General features: G+C 37.0%; 1 protein-coding gene across 3 annotated transcripts in view; it reads left to right on the plus strand.

The window, feature by feature from the left end:
- LOC122796246 (nebulette-like) overlaps window positions 1-10,751 on the plus strand; it is a 1,283,698-nt gene extending 1,272,947 nt beyond the window's left edge. For all 3 annotated transcript variants that reach the window (XM_044064567.1, XM_044064568.1, XM_044064569.1), the window contains one exon: window positions 7,570-10,751. In XM_044064567.1, the coding sequence (XP_043920502.1) occupies window positions 7,570-7,746 (177 nt within the window). In that variant the 3' untranslated portion in view covers window positions 7,747-10,751. The remainder of the gene's footprint in view (window positions 1-7,569) is intronic.
- Window positions 10,752-20,265: the final 9,514 nt, after the last annotated feature.

A 20,265-nucleotide genomic window follows, 5' to 3' on the forward strand; every position in this document is an offset into this window, starting at 1 on the left:
GGGGATCTGTTACTAAAATCCCAATGATGAGAGAGCTGGGGGTATGTGATCTGTTTATATGGGTGGGGGTTGAGATAAGTTGTACAAAGCCATGTAAGTTGATGCATGAAGTAGTGTTTGGGGACTGAAGAGTTACCCAGTTAACATTTACATCCCCAAGAAGAATAGTTTAATTGGGGATGTTTTGAGAAAGGTAAGAGAGAATGTTTTTTTAGAACAGTAATGTTATCTCTGGAGGAGGGAGAATATAGATAGCTATGACTATGATAGTAGTGTAATTGTTAAGTTTAAAGTTAGCTGTCAGGAGTTCAGCAGGTGAGAAGGAGGGAGAAGGTTGGTTTAGACTTGAAAGATTAAGATGGTTTGAATATACAATGGCCACTCCACCCCCTTTTTTCTTTTGTCTATCAAGTCTAAGAATATTATATCCAGGGGGGAGGATATCACTGTGACGGTTTTGTGGCTTCAGCTAGTATTCAGTCAGGGTGACTATAGCAGGGGTGTGGTTAGCCATCAGGCATGGAATTCACTAATTTTGTTTAGGATGCTTCTAAGATTCATGGAGTAACATGATACTTGCTTTTTTTGGAGGAGTAGTGTAGGGTTGGTTAGGGGAGTTAGCTTTATTGACTGGGGGGGAGGGTTTGGTCCAGGGTTTGCTGAATGTCAACTGATAGTAGTAGGGAATTAGGGATGAAATATTGTTTGTATTGTAGGTGCTTTATTTTATTTTCTAAAGAGGTGGTAGGGGAAGGGGGTATTTTGATTCTGGGGAGGATAGTATTTAGAGGAAAGATAGATAAGCAGATAGGGAAGCACTGCAGAAGATGTGTGACGGCATTGGCAGTAGTCTTTGCAGGATGAAAGTAAATTGGAGTTAGGTGAGAGTTATATGAGGTAAGAGTGTATAGGAAGAGAAGGGGAGGCAATAGAAGAAAGGCTTGGATTGAAAAAGATATGTCAGTAAGGAGGGTCAGTAGTTGAGGGAGGTAAAAATGAATTAATGATGTTGATTCAATTAATTCAGTCTATTAATGTATGTCTGCACTCCAGTGGTTACACTTGCAACTGTGTTACAATATTGGTTAACCTATTCATGCACAATAAATCACTGCTATTCTACAGTGCACTGTCCTATGTAGCAAGTGTCTATTTGTCTTGTTAATTCACATTGCGCAAGCATGAGACAAGACACGTGTGCAATAATCCCAGAATGAAGTGACAGGAATGCTTAACTGATAATCTACTGATTAACATCTGTGGTTGTCATTGGCATCCCATACTGAAAAACAGGCAAATTTCCCTCACAGTAATGTATTACATGCAAGACAGTATATAAATCCTAGTAGAGAAGTGTGTCATTACATGGGCCAATCACAGTGCTGTTGCATTGTCCTTTGCACTCATATACACTCGTCCTGAAAGCTGTTCTGCACAGTAGCATCTGTTCCAAACAGTGAATTTTTACCAATTACAACTGTTTTTTTTCACACCATTAAATCCCTAAGACTAATACTGTGCTCTCTTGATTGTTTAACTAGATAGGTAAAAGGCTCAATTCTCACTGTGGAAAACTTGTGTGTCTGCTGGGGGAATATAATGACAGATAACACTTCATTGTCAAAGGTGACATGTCTGGTTTCCCTGAGGAGAATGCATTTAACTTTGCACACAGCTTCCTCTGTACTTTATCCCACTTTTAACAGAAACATCCTCTCTGCAACATAATGTTCAGGTCATCCTGTCAAAAGTGCACTCTCTCCCCTTAAGACTCAGATGTTTCTTATGGCACTTGCAAATAATATTGTGCTGACCTAGATAAGTAAGAGGTTTGAATCTCAACATGGGAAGCATGTGTGGGATAGGAGGGTGTGTAGAGTCAGATGAGCATGTCCTAAACACAGCTGTGCTCAATTAATTTCCACTCTTGAGAAGCATTTTAAAGTGGTAGCTGACTCCACTATCCCTTTATACCACATTTCACAACAACATCTTCTCTACAACACATTGATGATGTCATTCTTTAAAGTGCACTCTCACACAAGGGAAGTGAGACTCCACCTGTGGTGCATGTACTTCATAGAGTAATCTCTAGGATGTATAACTAAACAGGTAGGTGGCTCAAATACAGCAGTGATTGCTATGTCTGGGTAGCGCTTATAATACATTACAGTGCTTTCACTCGCTCTTGCAATGTGTAACATTCTACTCAAGTGACATGTTTTGCCTAGAACTGTCATCCAACATCAATGTACTGGTTTCTGCAATGATTGCTATATAACTAGATAGGTAGTATGTCCAAATCTCACAGTGCTGAACTTGTGGTGGGGCTGGTGTAACATCCCCAACAGCTGAAATAAACTTCCACACGGGGAATCATTTAGACAAGTAGATGAGTTTCCCATCCCCTTATCCTACTCTTTATAACATCTTCTCTGCAGCATAAAGTTGAGGACATTCTTTCTAAAGTGCACCCTCACACTTTAAAAGTCAGACTTCTTCTGTGGCACCTGCGATTCTTATACTGTTGTCTAGAATGTGTAACTAGATAGGTAGGAGGTTCTAATACAGCAGTGATTACCTTCTAAGAGTGTGGGTGTGAATGTAACTGGATTGAGGATTAGTTTACACATATTTGTAGTGGCAACAGTTAAAACCTCAGATGGCTGTAAAAGACATTTTAATACACACATGCACTCCTGATGTCATCCCTTCATAGATGCTGCACGTCTCACTTGTACTCAACAACTCTGCTGTAGTGCTGGCTGCTGATACTGTGCTCTGTAGATTGTGTAAGTAGGTAGTGGTTTGAGTCCAACCTTTCTTAAATACTGTGACTGTGATTACTGTCATATACAGCTGGCTAACTCAGAACCATCATTATGTAAACTTCTGTGAGAGGTATTTTCAGTAGCACCGTGTTAAACTAGCAAATTCTACTGTCTCCAAGGAAAAGACAGTTTTGGCAACACAATGAATAACTAATGGTTACATAACTGCAGTATCTGACAGTTGTTGTATGACTTCTCCTTGATGCATGACTTTGATACTGTTCTTTGTACATTGTGTACTTACATAGGTAGTAGGTTTGAGTCCAGCTTGGAGTGTATCATTGACTTTTATACTCATACTGTGTAGAATACTCTTAAAATACATATATATGATGGTAGCTGTACAGTGTTATTGTGCCATTCCACCACTTTTTAGCATAAACATCCAGCAAGTAAACAATGGTGATGTCATCCATTCAACTGTGCACTGCCACAGGAGTACAATGTAATCTTAGGTAGTTAGTTCAAATCCAGCCATTACTGCCCAGATTACATTGTGTCAGTCTTATTCTGACTGTACATATCTCTAACACTGTTGTCAAACACATCTGCTGTATGCATGTATAGGTGTTGATTCCTGTTATAAAAAGCTATGATAGTTTCTCACATGGCAATGCTTTTATTCAGAGTAATGAGGACATGATTACATTTTCCTTGCATAACAGTTGGAGTAAGCGTTCTTCTCTGGCATGAGGAAATGAGACAATATTCTGCATGTGGTTGCCTTACACACATATCCCTCACAGAAATAACATGATGTAATACCTTGAAATACCAACATATCTCACAAGTGTCATGACACTTCTACAGTGGCACATTCATTCTCTACATTATCATGTGTTTTCTGTAGTCAATTGCTCAGGGGTTGAAAACCCACATTCAGTGACTGTTAGCTTTGTGTGGCATTCTACTGTAATGTATGCATGGCATCCAACACAGTTATACTGAGTACATGTACAGTGGGAGAGACCTACCCTATTCCCTTTATCACAAAGAGCTTGTTTACATCACAATCATATGATGTAATGACTTTGCACAGGTGGAGTGTCTCAGCTGTGTTAAAACTTTCACTCTGACACTAGTGATTTATCCATATGGAATTAGTCAGTAGCCTTACATAGCTTGTTGTTTAATTCCAGAAAAGGGCAACACTATATGAATGTACTGATGTTACACAAAAATGTATCTCGTTATTTGTATCCATTTCTATGCAGGACAATGAAATATAATCACGTGTTGTGATTGCGTGGCAATGAAACAGTTATTCATGGCACGTAGTGCAGTGAGTGCTCCTGTGGCACATGTATTGAGTACTGGCTTGTATAGCATACCTATGCAGGTCAAATGTGGTTTAATTGTGGGACAGTGTGTGTGTACTACGTTGATACTGTACTCCTCATTGTTGTGTGGACAGTAACATCTGTAGCACCTTTTCAGCATTCTGACTAAATTAGACTATTCAAATTATATTCCTAACTCCGTTCTTACTTCACACATCTTTTTGTGACAGCTTCCATTGCTATCACCTATGGCACACACAGTCAATACAAAGGTCTACAGAGAGCCAAGTATCATAGGTAGCGGTTTGAATCTGGTAACATCTGTCTATCAGACAACTGAGTCAGGCATTAATGGATTACATACAGCAAATAGTTATGGTGCAATCAGATGGTCATCTTTTTCAGGTCTTCTTGTCCCACAAGGTAGGGCATCCATACCCCTTTTGATAGGAAAGTGCTGTAGACTCTTCAAGGGTGTTCTTCATGACACAACCGCTATGCATATTTCTGTGGCATCCATCTTTGATATGTATCTTCTTATAACTGTCCTGGCATGTTTGAAAATAATAAGATATGAATGTTTATTATGTCTTTTATTGCTCACAGACATTACTTATTTTCATAATAATTATGCTCTGTATTACATGTCTTTCTTCAAACATTTCTTTATTAATACAATTCCTTTCTTCACACTGTACAGCTTTATGTCAGATGAGGGCATCCATAAAATGTTTCTTACTGTATAGCATGCTGCCAGATCATCAGAGTGTGAATGGGCCTCTGTTATGACAATGACTTGTGAGTTGGTGCTGTTAAATTGCTGTTATGTTATGGTTCCCTATAATTCCTTGTGAGTTTGCCCGGTATAACAATGTATAAGATGTTTGTCATTTATCAATGGAAGACTTGAAATCATGAAATGTCATTAGACCTGTGTTGTCATTCATCACTTAAGTATGCTGAGTGTTATTATATTATCATTTTATATTTGCATAATTATACAACACATGCTGAAATACTGCATGTTCATAGGTGATAATCCCCTATCCTATGGGTGCCAGTATCAGTTATTGGCAAAAATATTTCCCTTTCTCATGTGCATGATACAATAGCTGTAATATTCATTCTTCTTGTGCATACATGTTATGCTCTGTCCCTTGTACTACTTTAGTAATGGGTGCTAACCCTAACACTGCCCCTTCCTCAACCATAACCCTGTACTTTACCTTCATAAAATCATCTTGTAACACTGCTTCTGCACAAGACACACTCAGGCACACAAACATTCACAAGCACACAAACAACACCATATCTATCTCCTAACCTAACCCTGACATAACCCTAACTCACATACACATGCAAACATTCTCACTCTTCCAACTCCACTTACATGTCTCGACATTACACACCATCGACATTTTCCCTGCTCTGCTATAGCTATATGTATATATATATATATATATATATATATATATATATATATATATATATATACATATATATATATATATATATATATATATATATATATTACCAACATTAAACCACACCCCCTGTGTTTGTTAAAGAAACATCATTTGACAAAATGCAGGGGATCCATATATATATATATATATATATATATATATATATATATATATATGGGTCTCATTTAGTTCATCAAATTTATACATCACTGAACCACAAAAGAGCGAGACCAATGCACCAAAATACCATACCATCGAAAGTACACTAATCCGAACTACATAACACCAAAATAACAGAAACTGAAAAATAAAACAGAAAATAAACACATTCTCTAACATTATTCCCCCCTGCACCCCAAGCACATTACATATACCAACTCCGAGACTGCACTTCAGAGTGGAAAAGTGTATATTTCCCAATCCTCACTGTACTGCAGTCTGCAATTAGAATATAGGAGCACTGTGCAAATGATTTACCACATTACAAATATTCCCCAACACAAGGAAAACATTACCTCTCCCAGACTAAAATCCATCTTAAACATTATCAGTAATGCCATCATGCACCCCCCCATGCTGTGCAAGCGGTAAGGTGTACCATAAGATGCAGAAACACTGCAAACTTGAACCTTCATGTAACATACTTCGATAAAATAAACATCAGCGAAGTACAACTTTGAACAAATGGATTTTTGGTGCATTGGTCTCGCTCTTTTGTGGTTTAGTAATGTGTAAATTCAACAATCTAAATGATACACACACACACACACACACACACATATATATTATATATATATATATATATATATATATATATATATATATATATATATATGCTACTGTCCATAATTATCACAGTATAGCTTTGACAAAATAAAGGAATCCTCTAGGTGTGGTAGACCAATACCCATATACATTCTTGAATGTGAATATCTCTCAACTTCTGACTTTTAAAAGTCAGAAGATTGGTCTTTATAAATCATAACAGAGGTTTAGAAAGGGGAGCACTGGCTTGATTTGCAGAAAGGAAAGTCTTTAAATGCTAGAACCTTTATAGTCAATGATAAGAAATCTTTTTTAGTCTCAGTTCAGTTATATAATAATGCATATATCTTTAAATGTTTCCAACTCAGTGTAGAAAATCAATATATGTAGGAGGAGTGTGGCTAAATACAACAACAAAAGTCACAAGATACATAAATCATAGCAGATAAGGGGCATGAAATTGCGGTTTAACTTTTTTTTGTAGAATTATTTTAACTGTGGCAAAAGTAAACTCATTCCACATAAAGCAGCAAGCACAGTAAAAATGAACACATCAAACTCTACTACTAGACTAAACTCTACTTCTCTTCCCCTTAGTTTCTATTTACTATACTCATTCACTTAATTTCTATCTACTATAGTCTTTAACTTAACTCCTGCCTACTATGATTTTGTATACTCCTCCTACCTTAGACTATTTCTCTGCCTCTCCTCTACACAAGTCTGTCTCTTTAGCTATCTTCCTATCTCATACTGTCTGCATATTACTTCTCTCCCTGCATCTCTATACATTCCTCACTAAGCCAATTTTATTTCATACTATTCCTGTCTCAAAAAAGAAAACACAACAACAAAAAAAAAAAAAGTCCTGCAACATGCTTTGTAAAAATTATACTATTTTTGGTTCATGCTTTAAAAAAAAATGTAATTGTTTTCTCCTGTATGCATTTGAATTGTATGTAGCTGTTTTTTGGAGCTTTTCTCTTTGGGTCCCCACTGAAATAGGGTCTCTAACCAATCAGATTAACCCGGTTAACAAACAAATAAATAAATAAGTAAGTAAATGTTTGACACTGTAAGTGTTTCAGCATGTTGAGAATTGTTAAAAACAGCATACTCACTCTTATGCGATTTATTTTGATCAGATCATCTCCTGCATCTTTTATGTTTCTGTATTGTTATTTGCCTTTTAACATCTTTAAAATGATTTTGAATTTCTATCCACAGAGGACATTCAGAGCCCTGTATGATTATACTGCTCAGGACGATGATGAAGTTTCTTTCAAGGACGGTGACATTATCGTTAATGTGCGACCCATTGATGATGGCTGGATGTATGGAACTGTGGAACGCACTGGAAGGACCGGAATGCTCCCAGCGAACTACATTGAATTTATTAACTAAACTTGCTTTCTTTTTTTTTTTATCTCTTTTGCCTTATCATTGATTTTTTTCAATGAATTTAAATACGGACATCAAACTTGATCAGTTACAACTCTAAAGGTCACATTTATTAAACCAGAAACTGTGATAGTATGTCACAGAGAAGTTGCTCTTTCTTAATTTTCAGTATTAGGGACGGGATCTTGGACAACACTAGCTTTAGAAGACAATCAAGCCAAGATATAGATAGAATAAGATGGCCGAGTAAAAATGTGTGTTGCAGTCGGAAGGGATGCTTCTGAAAGTGATGCTGAGGATGTGGCTATAGATTTAAGGCATACTTGCAACATTTATTACTGCAGGTGAAGCCTGAGCATTAAGTGCCCATAATTTTTCTTTATGTAAGATGCTTTTGTGTGTTACTGTGGCACTTCAACAAACCAATAGCACAGCTGCTTTTTTTTTTTTATCTTTGCTACTGATGCTCTGCTTCTGATGTCAAAATGTAGTTCATATACAGAGCTATGGAAAGTGGAAGGATTTTGGAAAATGCATAACTTCATATTACTTTTCAAAAAATACATTTTTATTGAAGAATTAATAATGTGGCAAAGGCCTGCTTTAACACTGCCTTCTGTTAGATTAATAATGGGTTTCATGCAAAGAGGGTATTATAACTTGTATACAAAGCTAACTGTATAGATATTCCACTTTCTTTTTCAGGAGAATGACTGAATAAAATAAGAAGGGTATGGTTACAGTCAATTATTTTATTTTCCAAGTGAACAACTTCATGTAGTCATCCAGATAACTATGCCTCTAACAGTCCTAACAGATATTCTTGCCATTTTGTATATGGGACAGCATTTATTCCTTCTTATCGGCAGTATAGAATTAATAGCAATGCAGTTAAACTAGTGAAAGCCTCACATCTGTACGCATATGCAAAACATGTCACAATGAATAATATAGCAGTGAAAGCACAAATAATGTTAGCACTTAACTGAATCTGCACTCTGAAGAAGGCAGGCACACCATGTGGTTTAAAATATTGAACAAGAAGAACATTTTTGTTTTCTGAGTGATGTATTTGTATTTCATTAATGATATTGTTTAAGGGATTATTACACTGACATTTCTTAATCTGCTCAAGCAACAACAAAGTATTCACCACAATGTAATGTTTAAACAAAATTATTCCATTCTTTAATTTGTAAAGTCTAGTGCTTCTGTGAATAATTACTTCTAGTGGCACTACTGTGAACCTCAGGATACTGCTTAAAGAAAGCTTTGGAATGTATTTTGGCAAAGTATTATTTGAACACAGTGAAAATGAAGTGTGAGATGTGAAAAATGCATTATGCTTTGTGTAATCGGTGTCATCAATCTGCAAAAATGAGTGTATGGTATGCAGGTTTTTTGTAGAGATGTACAGAATAACTTTTGGATGAATTGAATTGAATTGAATTTTTTTTGTATATTTCATGCTACTATGCACCAAGATTTCATTGAAAAGGAAGAAATTGAAGTTTGGAAGCAATTGTTTTGCATGGGCTTAGAGAGATGGTTTCTGAACCATTTTTTTTTAAGTAAGCAGTATTTTAAAATAGTGCTACATTTTCAGAAACAGGATTTCCAGAAAAAAAGTTTTGCAAATGAACTACCATGTTGTAGAACCTCAAAGTATTATCTTCAGTAGTTTATACAGGTGATATAAAATATAAGTTGGTAATCACTTCAGTTAACTGACGATCAGAGTTTAGTAGGAAAATGATTTAATGCAGAGTCACTGTGATATCTGCATGCAAACTCTAGTACAGTCTGAGAAATGATCATTCATTCAGCTTTCTGTAATGAACCTGATTCACTGACAGTGCAGAATTTCTGAAAAAAATATGCCTGTCAGCGTACATAAAGTATTGTCAGTAGGATGCATCTTTGTCATCCGTGCATGAAATGGTGTCCAATAAGTTTTCTACATGAAATGTACTTTTCATAAGCAGCAACAGTTTAGGATACTTACCATGTTAATATTACAGTTGTCTTATATTACTAACATCTGCTGAGTGAAAATCAATAAGTTTAATGTCTTTTTTTCAGAGAAAGCAACTTTTTGAATTGTGATTTGTTAAGTATGTCACTCATAGAAAGTGTTGTAATTTGTTTTTAGTGACGTGGGAGGATTTGTAAGCTAGAGAGGATATGAGTCAGTAAGTAGAGTAATGATAAAGTGGAACCAGACCATAAATTGCAAAAGGATGAGTTAACCTATGATAAGCCATATTCTGAATTGCATACATTTTGGTGAAATAAGGGATGCTGAGAAAATGTTATTGATATTTTTGCAGCTGGAAAGAGCATTTAAGTTTCTATAACATTCTGAAAATATATTAGTTGCCAGTGCTGCTATAAACTGAGATCCTGGTGTGACATGCTGAATAATTTCCTGCTCAGATGTGATAATGATTTGAATATAATATTAACTTCAGGCTGCAGGAACTGACTTGCAGTATTATTAACTGGACTCCATGTCAGTAGTGTAGTGCAGGTACTGCTGGCATTTTCACTGGTGGAATTTGAATATTACCTGCATATATGAATGCAGTAGTCATTCTAAATGCAAAACATAATTCTTTAACACCGTCAGATGGATTATGAATTAAATAAAGGTAAAAAGACGTATGGACCACATCTGACTATGTACAGCATGTCCTGATTACATGGTGATACTTAGAATGACTATGTGCTCGCTTTGTATTTCTTTAAATCCACGTACCACATATTACTCTTCTTGTCATTCTTCTTGTGCTTTTATTTTTGGAAAAATGTTCATTTAATTAAACTGTTTAGAACTATTTATTAAATGCTTGACCGCTTATCATCTAACCATATCAGTCTGTGACACTGGATGCTTTTTCAGAATTTAAACCTGTCTGTGCCATTGTGCCTGTCAATATTGTATTGTATTGTTTGACAAGATACAGACATAATAAAAACATTAAAAAATGACTGGACTCTATAGCCTACACTGAGTTCTTATGTCGTTATTTCATCCATATTCATTCCTCAATCCAGAATGAGACTAAAATGCAGTCTGATTACTTTTTGCAAGATGAATTACAGAGTTATAAAGTTAGTCACAACTATAGGAAATAACTAGTGGGTCAAAGCAGGGCCAGTCACACAGTTTAACATAACCACCCCTTGATGGAATGCAAAGTAACTATGTACATTTTAGTAAAAGTGAAATTCCTGCAGGAATTGTATATTGAAATGGCATTTTCACACATATTTTGGTTACAATACGTTCTTATTTGAATGGTTTGGTTGGTCTCATAGGATTATAGGATCATAGGAGGTTACTAGGCTAATGGCCCTGGGACCCTACAAGCCTAGCCAAGAGTTTATCCCCAGAAAGAAACCTCAGTCAGCACCTGTTGCCCCTGTCAATGAGGGACACAGGTGGAACCCCTGGGACAAATTTGTGTTTTCCCATCCATTCATCAAGGTTGCTCTTGAAGAGGGTCAGCGAGGTACTCTGATGTGTTTGGGAAGTCTATTCCAAAGACAGAGCAGTCTCTGGGAGACAAACCTCTCTCTCCAACAGGTTTTATTGATGTTGCATATTAGATTCAGGCATTTTGAGTGGGTAATGCATCAATAACATATTCTAAGCACTTGTATATTGTAATCATTCACTTCAAAGGAATTGCTATTAAATAACTCTTGTAATAGATGTTCATAAGTAAATACTAGGTAACTTGCCCTTGTGGGTCATTTTAAGCCTAGTAAATTTCCATTTCATAGGTAAAGATTAATCCCTGCACCTTACATCTGTGAGGTAAATACCTTAACCATTATACTGACCCTCTTAGCAGTTTTATCTTTCAGGGTTTTTCAAGAAGCCCTCTTTTTGCAGTGATTAGCTTTCTCTCTAGTATGCACTGACTTAAAAGTGTTTTCAATTCCATCATAGGTGGCCTATCAAGCAATCCTTGTAGTAGTGGTTAAAGGCCAACATAGTCACTTCCAATATGCACAGATAACTGGGGGTATCTCAGTGAAGTAAGGATCCAGTTAAAGCATTTATAATCTTCCCTGTATTGTGTTTATAATGGGACAGAGTGAACTAGGTAACTGGTTCCAGTAACTGTAGAAATGGACTTTACCTTTATTAAACACAGGAACTTATGATTAGAAGAAGTAATAAGTAAACAGAGTATGATGCCAAGGAAAGGCAGGGGGGATAGAACGCTGCAAAGCCCATTGAGGCAATAACCTAAAAGCCAGTCTCTTACACTGGCATACCTTGTCCAGAGAAAGAAGTTTCGTTATCGAATATGCCCAGTTCAGTATAGGACAAGCTTTGCTGTCAGACATACACAGGTATACAAGAAGGAGAGTCAGATGCATGACTCACAGAGATCTGTTGTCAAGAAAATATGCATATATGGCTAGCCTTGTATTGGGTGGTGAACATGACCTCCTGCAGTGCTAGGAAGCTTCATGCAGCAGAGGGTTTATAAAGACTGTGAGGACAGTATTATACTTCTCACACACTAAGTACCTGCTCAGAGGGATAAATAATTACTTTTGAGGATGATAAAGAAGAAGCTTGTGAAGTAGCCCATCCAGAAACAGAAACTCATAGCAACCAGTTTGATTGATTGACTTAAAGTAACCAGGTAATTTGCCTATGAAAATGAGTATGTTTGTTTTCATGCTCAGAGGTGACTTTCTTTCTAAGCTATATAGCCACGTCCTGCCACAACTGTAAACTAGCCATGTCAGCCCGCAGTGGCCTAATAGAGAAGGTGTTAGTCTCCCTAAGCCAGGGATTGTGGGATTGAGTCCCATCTGAGAGTGATATAATTCTGGCCTTTTATCCAAGAGCTGGAGATGTGTGCAACTGTGAGCAGCTATCTTTTCAACAACAAAAAAAGGAAAAGAAAGAGAATCAAATTATTTAAATGTTTCAATTCTGCTTAAATATTTCAGTTGCACTTAGTGACCTGTGTGATGATACTGCTTTGGACTTTTCTGCTCTGTTCCATCTGATTGCACATTTTTCAGTTTGTTTTGGGCATTAGTTATTCTGCACTTCTATTTCTAGAAGTAGAATTGCTTATAAGACCTATCTGTTTGTATTTTAAACCCTGCTAAGTCTTGTAGTTTAATTAACAGTTGTGGTGGAGCTGCATAATACTGATAGCAGAGTTGTGCCTTAATCATTTATTACAGCATTTTTTCCATAAACAGTGTTACTGGCACTTTTCTACACAGTCTGGTGCCATAAACTATAGTAGAAGTTCAATAGTGAGAGAATAGTCTCTGCTCCAGTCTGTGCTTCAGTGCTTTTATATTCTGCTTATTTACCTGCTTGTATTCTGTATCTGATCCATCCCCACTAACATATTAAGCTAAAGTTTCTAAAAGAGCTCCAGTGTTATTTGATTGCTAGCTTCAGTAGCTGGCCTGCTTGCTCCTTGAATAATTTCCAAATCTCAAACCCTTTTGATGTTGCTGTATAATAAGGCTGTGTCTCTGGCCTCCACACCTTATGATTATCTGATTTACAAAGTTAGCCCCCCCCCCTTCATTGCTATTGACTGTTATATCAGCTATTTATGTACTTTTGCCACCTGTTGTTTTCCATACTGATTGCATGAACCAAACCTGTATGTACCCCGTTTTTTGTCAGAAATAAATCTGAGGGTGAAACAAAAAATGGAGTATATACAGGTTTGGTTCATACAATCAGTGTAAATTTATTTTAGTAAGTGATGTAATTTACACTGGATCCTTTAAAATATTTACTCATTTTTATTGTACTTGTAATTCCAAAGGTTTAGTCTATGTGGCAAAATGTGTGCAACCTTGTTGTTTTTATGTAGGGAAGACTAAGCATAGATTCAAAGAATGAATATATGAGCATATTCTAGATATTAAGAACAAACATTAAAAGAATTCCCTATTCAAGCATATTCAGCTTAACCCTGTCCATTCTTTCTTGTTTTTTTGGGGATAGATTATATCCCCCAAAACATAAAGGGGGCATAGGAAGTCCTTATTGAATACAAAGAGATGATTTCACAAATTAAATTGAATGCTGGAGTCTTCCCTGGTTTAAATGAATGTACTTCTATACGTAGTGCATTACGTTTAAAATTATACAAAGTATAGATTTTAACCTAGGTTTTTATTTATGTATATATCTATGTGGATTGGAATCTTAGAGATTAGTGAATGGTTAATTTTTTTTGCAAGTTTGATTGATTAATTAATCATTACTTGTGTAATCACGTGACTTTAGGATGTATTATTTAAGCACTGTGTTTTGTGGCATTAAGATGGATTCTGATGAAGTCTGAGTTACAAACCGACGAAAGTGCTTAATCTGGTGAATAAACAGTTTAAATCTTGGCTTGCTAGTTGTCTTTGTAATTTTCAGCTTGGTTTTGTTCGTGTTTTTTTTTTCCTGGTTTTGTAGTATTTTACTTGTATCCAGTGCCATCCAGGCAAAGTTAAGTACCTTTGATTGCTAAATCGCACTTATGTTATTTTCAGTGATTGCTTGCTTTTGTTTCCTGTTTTTATGTGTGCATTTCACTGAGATTTCTTTGTTTGAAAAATTGCTCTTCCTCTCATTGTTACTGTCTTGAGATTAGCTTTAGCAAGGGTTTTCCAGCTAATTGTTTAAGTGGTTTGTGATAGCATTGCACTTGTGGGTCTCTTCTACTGTGTTTTTACATCAAGAGGACTGGGTGTATTCATCTTGCGGCAGGAGGTGTTTACCCAGTCTATCTGAGTTGGGAAACACACACAAGGACTCATAGTATGGTCATTTTATTGGCCATTAGGCTCATTATTTAGTTTTCTTTTTTTCTGTGTTGCTCTAAATTTTGCATGTTTGCATTGGTTAGCAGTGCTCTATTCAGTAACAAACACCTAGAAAGCAAATTTTCTCTGTATAATAATTCATAGAATTGTATCCCATAAATCAGCAATATAGCGCAAATACCTTGTGTGCCAACAAGCTTAGAGCAACTATTTGGGCCTTGAGTGACAATACCTATATATTTAATAGAATTCAGTATTGTACAAACATTCCAGTTAGTAGAATTTAGTAGTGTTTAGCTTAATTTGCCCCAGTAAAGCACCCTTATTAATCTGCACAAACAGAGCACCCCAAATAGCTTTCTAACGCCAATACACCACCCCCTTCTAGCTCACAAATCAAAGGAATGGACATTATAGATATGCAATTTTCTGACATCCCTGTAACCATATTGGTAGATATAGGCATCTTGAGACAATGTAACAATCATCTCATCAAGTTTTTAAGTAACACTCTCATTTAAACCAGGGGGCTTACATTAAAACTTGTACTCAAGACACATCCACTTTTACATTAATTATTGTGCTTGTATATGCATATGTATTTCATATAAGTTATATTATAGATAGATGTTAGGCTATAACTTTAAGGAATAGCAGTTGAACAATAGTTGCCATAGCAGTTGGAAAATAGTTGTCTAAATGACAATGCCTATTTCCTATGTAAGTAGCTAATATTTGCCAGTGGTATATTTAAGGTCAGTGTCCCCTGCTCTTCAGTATAATCAATGTCTAACATCAAATGGTTTGTTTGGGGCTCAAGATTATTAATGGAATTAGTGTCTAAAGTTATTTCTTCAACTTGGCTGGCAAAGACTGAGCTGCTGTCCGGGACAAGTGAATACTGCAAAAATCTAAATCAACTGAGGTAATGGTTTCAGTACAGCATTTTCTTATTTTGTTTACTTTGTGCTATTTGATAAGGGGCATGCAGTCATTGCAAGCTTGAGTCTTAGGTGAAATCAATAAGGGCCCAGAAGCAAATATATAGCAAGAGGTGCATTACCTAAAGAAAACTCTTTTTAAGAGGTTCTCTAGACAAAAACTAATCAAAGTATCCATCATTTCTCTATAAAAGGACATCAGTCTGCTAAAATAATTTGCTGAAAAGATTTCAAGCTTGTAGAAACTAAAGCACTGCTGGGGATTCCCTGCTGCCTGGGGAAAGTAAACCTATATATATTTTTGGCTGTGATAGAGCTGCTTTCTGTATTACTTCCTCCATTTTGTTTTCTGTTTAAGAAATCTGCTTGGCCTGGTGTTTTTATTTTAAGTGAGAGATAGACTTAAATTATCTAGGCTGCACATTTTACATGTTTTTTCATTGCTTAATTGTCTCTTGAGTGATAGTAAATGCACAGGGAATTTCTGGCCCTTTGTCTTTTGCTGAAAAGATTTCAAGCTTGCAGAAACTAAAGCACTGCTGGGCATTCCCTGCTGCCTGAGGAAAGTAAACCTATATTTTCTGTCTGTGATAGAGCTGCTTTCTGTTTTACCTCCTCCATTTTGTTTTCTGTTTTTTGGCCTGGTGTTTTGTTCTAGGTAGGAGGTAGACTTAAATTATCTAGGCTGCACATTTTACATGTTTTTTCATTGCTTAATTGTCTCTTGAGTGATAGTAGATGCACAGGGAATTTCTGGCCCTTTGTCTTTTTCTGAAAAGATTTCAAGCTTGAAGAAGCTAAAGCACTGCTGGACATTCCCTGCTGCCTGAGGAAAGTAAACATATTTTCTGTCTGTGATAGAGCTACTTTCTGTTTTGCCTCCTCCAGTTTGTTTTCTGTTTTTTTTGGCCTGCTGTTTTTGTTCTAAGTGGGCGATATACTTAAATTATCTAGGCGGCACATTTCATATGTTTTTTCATTGGTTAATTTTCTCTTGATTAATACTTAAATACACAGTAAATTTCTGGCCCTTTGTCTTTTGCTGAAAAGATTTCAAACTTGCAGAAACTAAAGCACTGCATGTGGTTCCCACCAACCTTGCCTTTGTTGATGTGCTTTTTAAATCTGGTGATTTCTTAGCTGCCCACCCCTGCTGTAAATTGAGCTTAATAAGCTCCTCCCTTTCTACACTGCTGTTGATCTGTTGAATTATTTACTTGTCTTTCCTGTTGCTTGTACTGAAAAAAGTGCACTTTGCCTCTCACTGTCTGTTATACTGATTTACTTGATCTGAATTCATTATCTGTATAGCTGTTGGATAAAGAAGTATATTTTTACAACCTAGCAAGCACTTGTTTCTGCATCAAGAGATCAGTGGATTTTCCATCTAATGTACTGGGAGGTAGCCTGCTTTGTTTAGGCTGGTGAAACATCTGAGATTTCTGCATGTAATTTTTATTGGTTGGAGGGCTTATTAATCAGCTTATCCTGTTTTAGTGCCCTTATAAAGTTTGTTTAGTTGAGTGGCTCTTGGCTTATTTATACAAAGCAAAGTGCTTTTATTAAATAATCACACTTTTATCAGTTTTTTAAAGTACACTGCTGTATCCATATCTTTAAGTTTGTTAGTGGTAGCATTTAAAATCTTCTAAGTTTGTTTATGGTAGGATTTCATTCTGGACACTCCTTTACTGTGCTTTTGCATTGGGAGGACTGAGTTTGTTCATCTGGTAGAGGTAGGTGTTTGCCTGATCTGTCTGAGTTGGAAAACACATAAAAGGGCACTACATATTTGTTTGCACTTCTCTTATATACTGTAATTGTACTACAGCATTTTCAAAAAAAATGTACTGTCTGCTGCTGCTTTAAGTAGTTAATTGCATTGTATTATATTGTATCTGTTAGTTGTATTGCTGTTGTAGGTAGCTTATATGGTATTGTTAAAGTTGGGCTCCAAACCAGTTACTCTATATTAAGAAGGTTTTTTTTCTGCACCCTTGTGGTAGAAGTGTGCTGACCTACTGCATTTAACTGTTTTACTGTATTAATTGGTACCTTTTTGACTGTTTTTTTCTGTCTGTACCTGCTTCAATATCTACACTTTTTTGCACTGTAATATCACTTAGATAGCATAGGCTAGATCCAGGCTTGCTGAATCTACCCTACTTTATATGCACTTGAACTGAAATCCAGCCGTTTTACATTAAGTAGGGCTTCCTTGCACTCTTGTGGCAGAAGAGTGTAGATATAGCCCTGTCTGAGCTGGAGATTGCTGGAGGAAGGATCATTGTGTGATTACCTAATGGCAGACCAGTTTACAACTGTTTAATTTTGTCTGTACATAGGCCTTGCATTTGTGTGTAGCTGCACACCACACAATGGGAGTTAGCGGTGCTCTATATAGTAACAAACTCTTAGAAACTATTTTTCCCTAGATGTTTGACAACTGAACCCTCCCAAGCTTCCCTGCTGTACTTCAGCAACTCAGCTGAGCAGTGCTGCACTGTGGGCAAGTCAGATGAACACTGAGCAGCAGCATCACACTCCTTCACCCCTAATCCTCAACAGAATAAGCCCCCTTGTTTAGTTAGTCAAATTAGTCCTAGAGTTAAAGCTAATCCAAGTTGCCCACTCCCCAACTAGTATTTAACAGTTTAACCTGCTACAATGGACAGCCGGTTTCCAAACATTTTACCAGCTAACCTGATTGACACGGGCATCCAAGGCAATATAGTAATTGCTTCACATATACTGATAGCCACTTGCTCCTAAAGCAAACAAATACAGTATGTGAACTATGTAACTATATAATGAAGCTGGAATCAATTCTCTCATGTAATAATAAACAAGACATCAAGCAGGTTACCACCACACACACCTCTCCTCTCACACAAAACAAAGTCAAGTCACATAGACCCACCTATGCTGAGGTACTAAGAGCCTACCAAAGGAACAGAGACCTCCCAAGCACAAACAGATCACACATACTGGAACACAAATAGTCCCCATTTCACATAGTAACACACATACAAGTTTCTCAAAAAATAAGCCCCTACGGAAAAACATCTCAAAACCTAATTTCCTGGTCATAGGTGATTCCATAGTGAGACACATAGATGTATCCCTCACCAGGCTGGACAAGGAGAAAGTCATGGTTAGCTGCCTGTCAGGTGCCAGGATATATCAAATCATGCATGCAATCAAGTCACTCAACAACAATTAACATTATGACTGTGTCATAGTGCATGACTGACTGAATGACTTGAGATGTACCTCTCTGGACTATATGAAGAGAGACATGACTGAACTCTCAGATTATGTCCACAATACAGACAAAAATGATTGACTTCAACAATTAGCTTAGCTTCTGGTGTCAGTCCAAGAGGATCCAGTAGCTGTCAGCCTGTAAAGACATTGTCAACAGACCACTTTGCTTTGCCAGAGATGGTCTTCACCTATCTCCTATAGGCGTTCGGATACTGGCAAAGAAGCTTTCCTCCCTCATAGTGCCTTTTTTGAGCAATGCCAAAAACAAAAATCCTGACATAAAGAAATCCACTTGAGACAAACTCAAGGTTATGCTGCATAATGCTAGGAGCCTCAGCAGAAAACTGCACTTCCTGGAAGCCCTCCTCACCTTGAAAGATGCTGATGTCTGCCTAGTCACTTCGCCACACAAGGCTACAATGCCATCCATGTGTTCAGACCCTAAAGCAAACATGAAAGAACCAAAGGTGGAGGTATATCCATCTTCATTAAATCTAAATACACCTGAAGACAGGTTAAACAGTACGACTCTCTAGAGCTTCTCCAGGTACAATTAAATATAGGAAAAACACCCTACCACATCATCGCTAGTGACAGGTCCTCTACTATGAACCAAGAGAAACACACCTACTACCTGGATTTGCTAGAATCAACTATCCTTCCATGTATTGGATGACTTACATGAGCTAAAATGCAATTGTCCTGAGGTTTCTGGACTTTCTTAATTCAAATGCTCTGGAACAGCTAGTCTGCACCCCTACAAGGGGATCAAATGTCCTGGACCTGTTACTCCCCAATACTGGGGGAGTCACTGACTACTGTGTGTTGCCCCCCTGGTGAGGTCAGACCATAAATCTGTCTCATTTGAAGTAAAGATCAGAATAAATACCTCCACAGGAGCAAACAAACTGAAAAATGTCTCCATAGCAAACTTTAACCTACTAAGCAAGAGTATAAAAAGTTTCAAACCCCCTGCTAACACAGCCAAAAATGACTCCTATACAGAGGAGTTCACAAATGCCCTGTATAGACATTTAAACAACTGTATAGACTTTTCTGTACCTGTGGAGATCATAACCAGGTCCTCCAAAAGAAGCAGGCCACCCTGGTGGACCGCAAATGTAAATATGTTATACAACAAAAGGAAGGAACTGTATCCAAGAACAAGAGGAAACTTACTTGCCAGAGGAAGAAAACCCTCCACAACTTGAGCAAGCAAATCAGATATCTTGTAAAGTCCTCTAAAGCCAATTACAAGGCTAAATTCTCATCTCTAGCTAAAGGCAATCATGAGGTTTTCTTTAGCTTTGTTCGAAATCTTAAAGGAAATGTCAAGCTATGTGCCGAACTGACTGTGGATGATATTACTCACACTGAACCCAAAGAAATTGCCAACCTGGTAATGGACAGATTTGGCACAAATTTCACCCCCCCGTCCCCATCAGACACACCCCAAAGGCATCCCTGCTATCAGTGCACTACCTATCATCTC

This window comes from Protopterus annectens, chromosome 3.part0 (assembly GCF_019279795.1).
Source record: "Protopterus annectens isolate FY-2018-M chromosome 3.part0, PAN1.0, whole genome shotgun sequence".
NCBI lineage: Eukaryota > Metazoa > Chordata > Ceratodontiformes > Protopteridae > Protopterus > Protopterus annectens.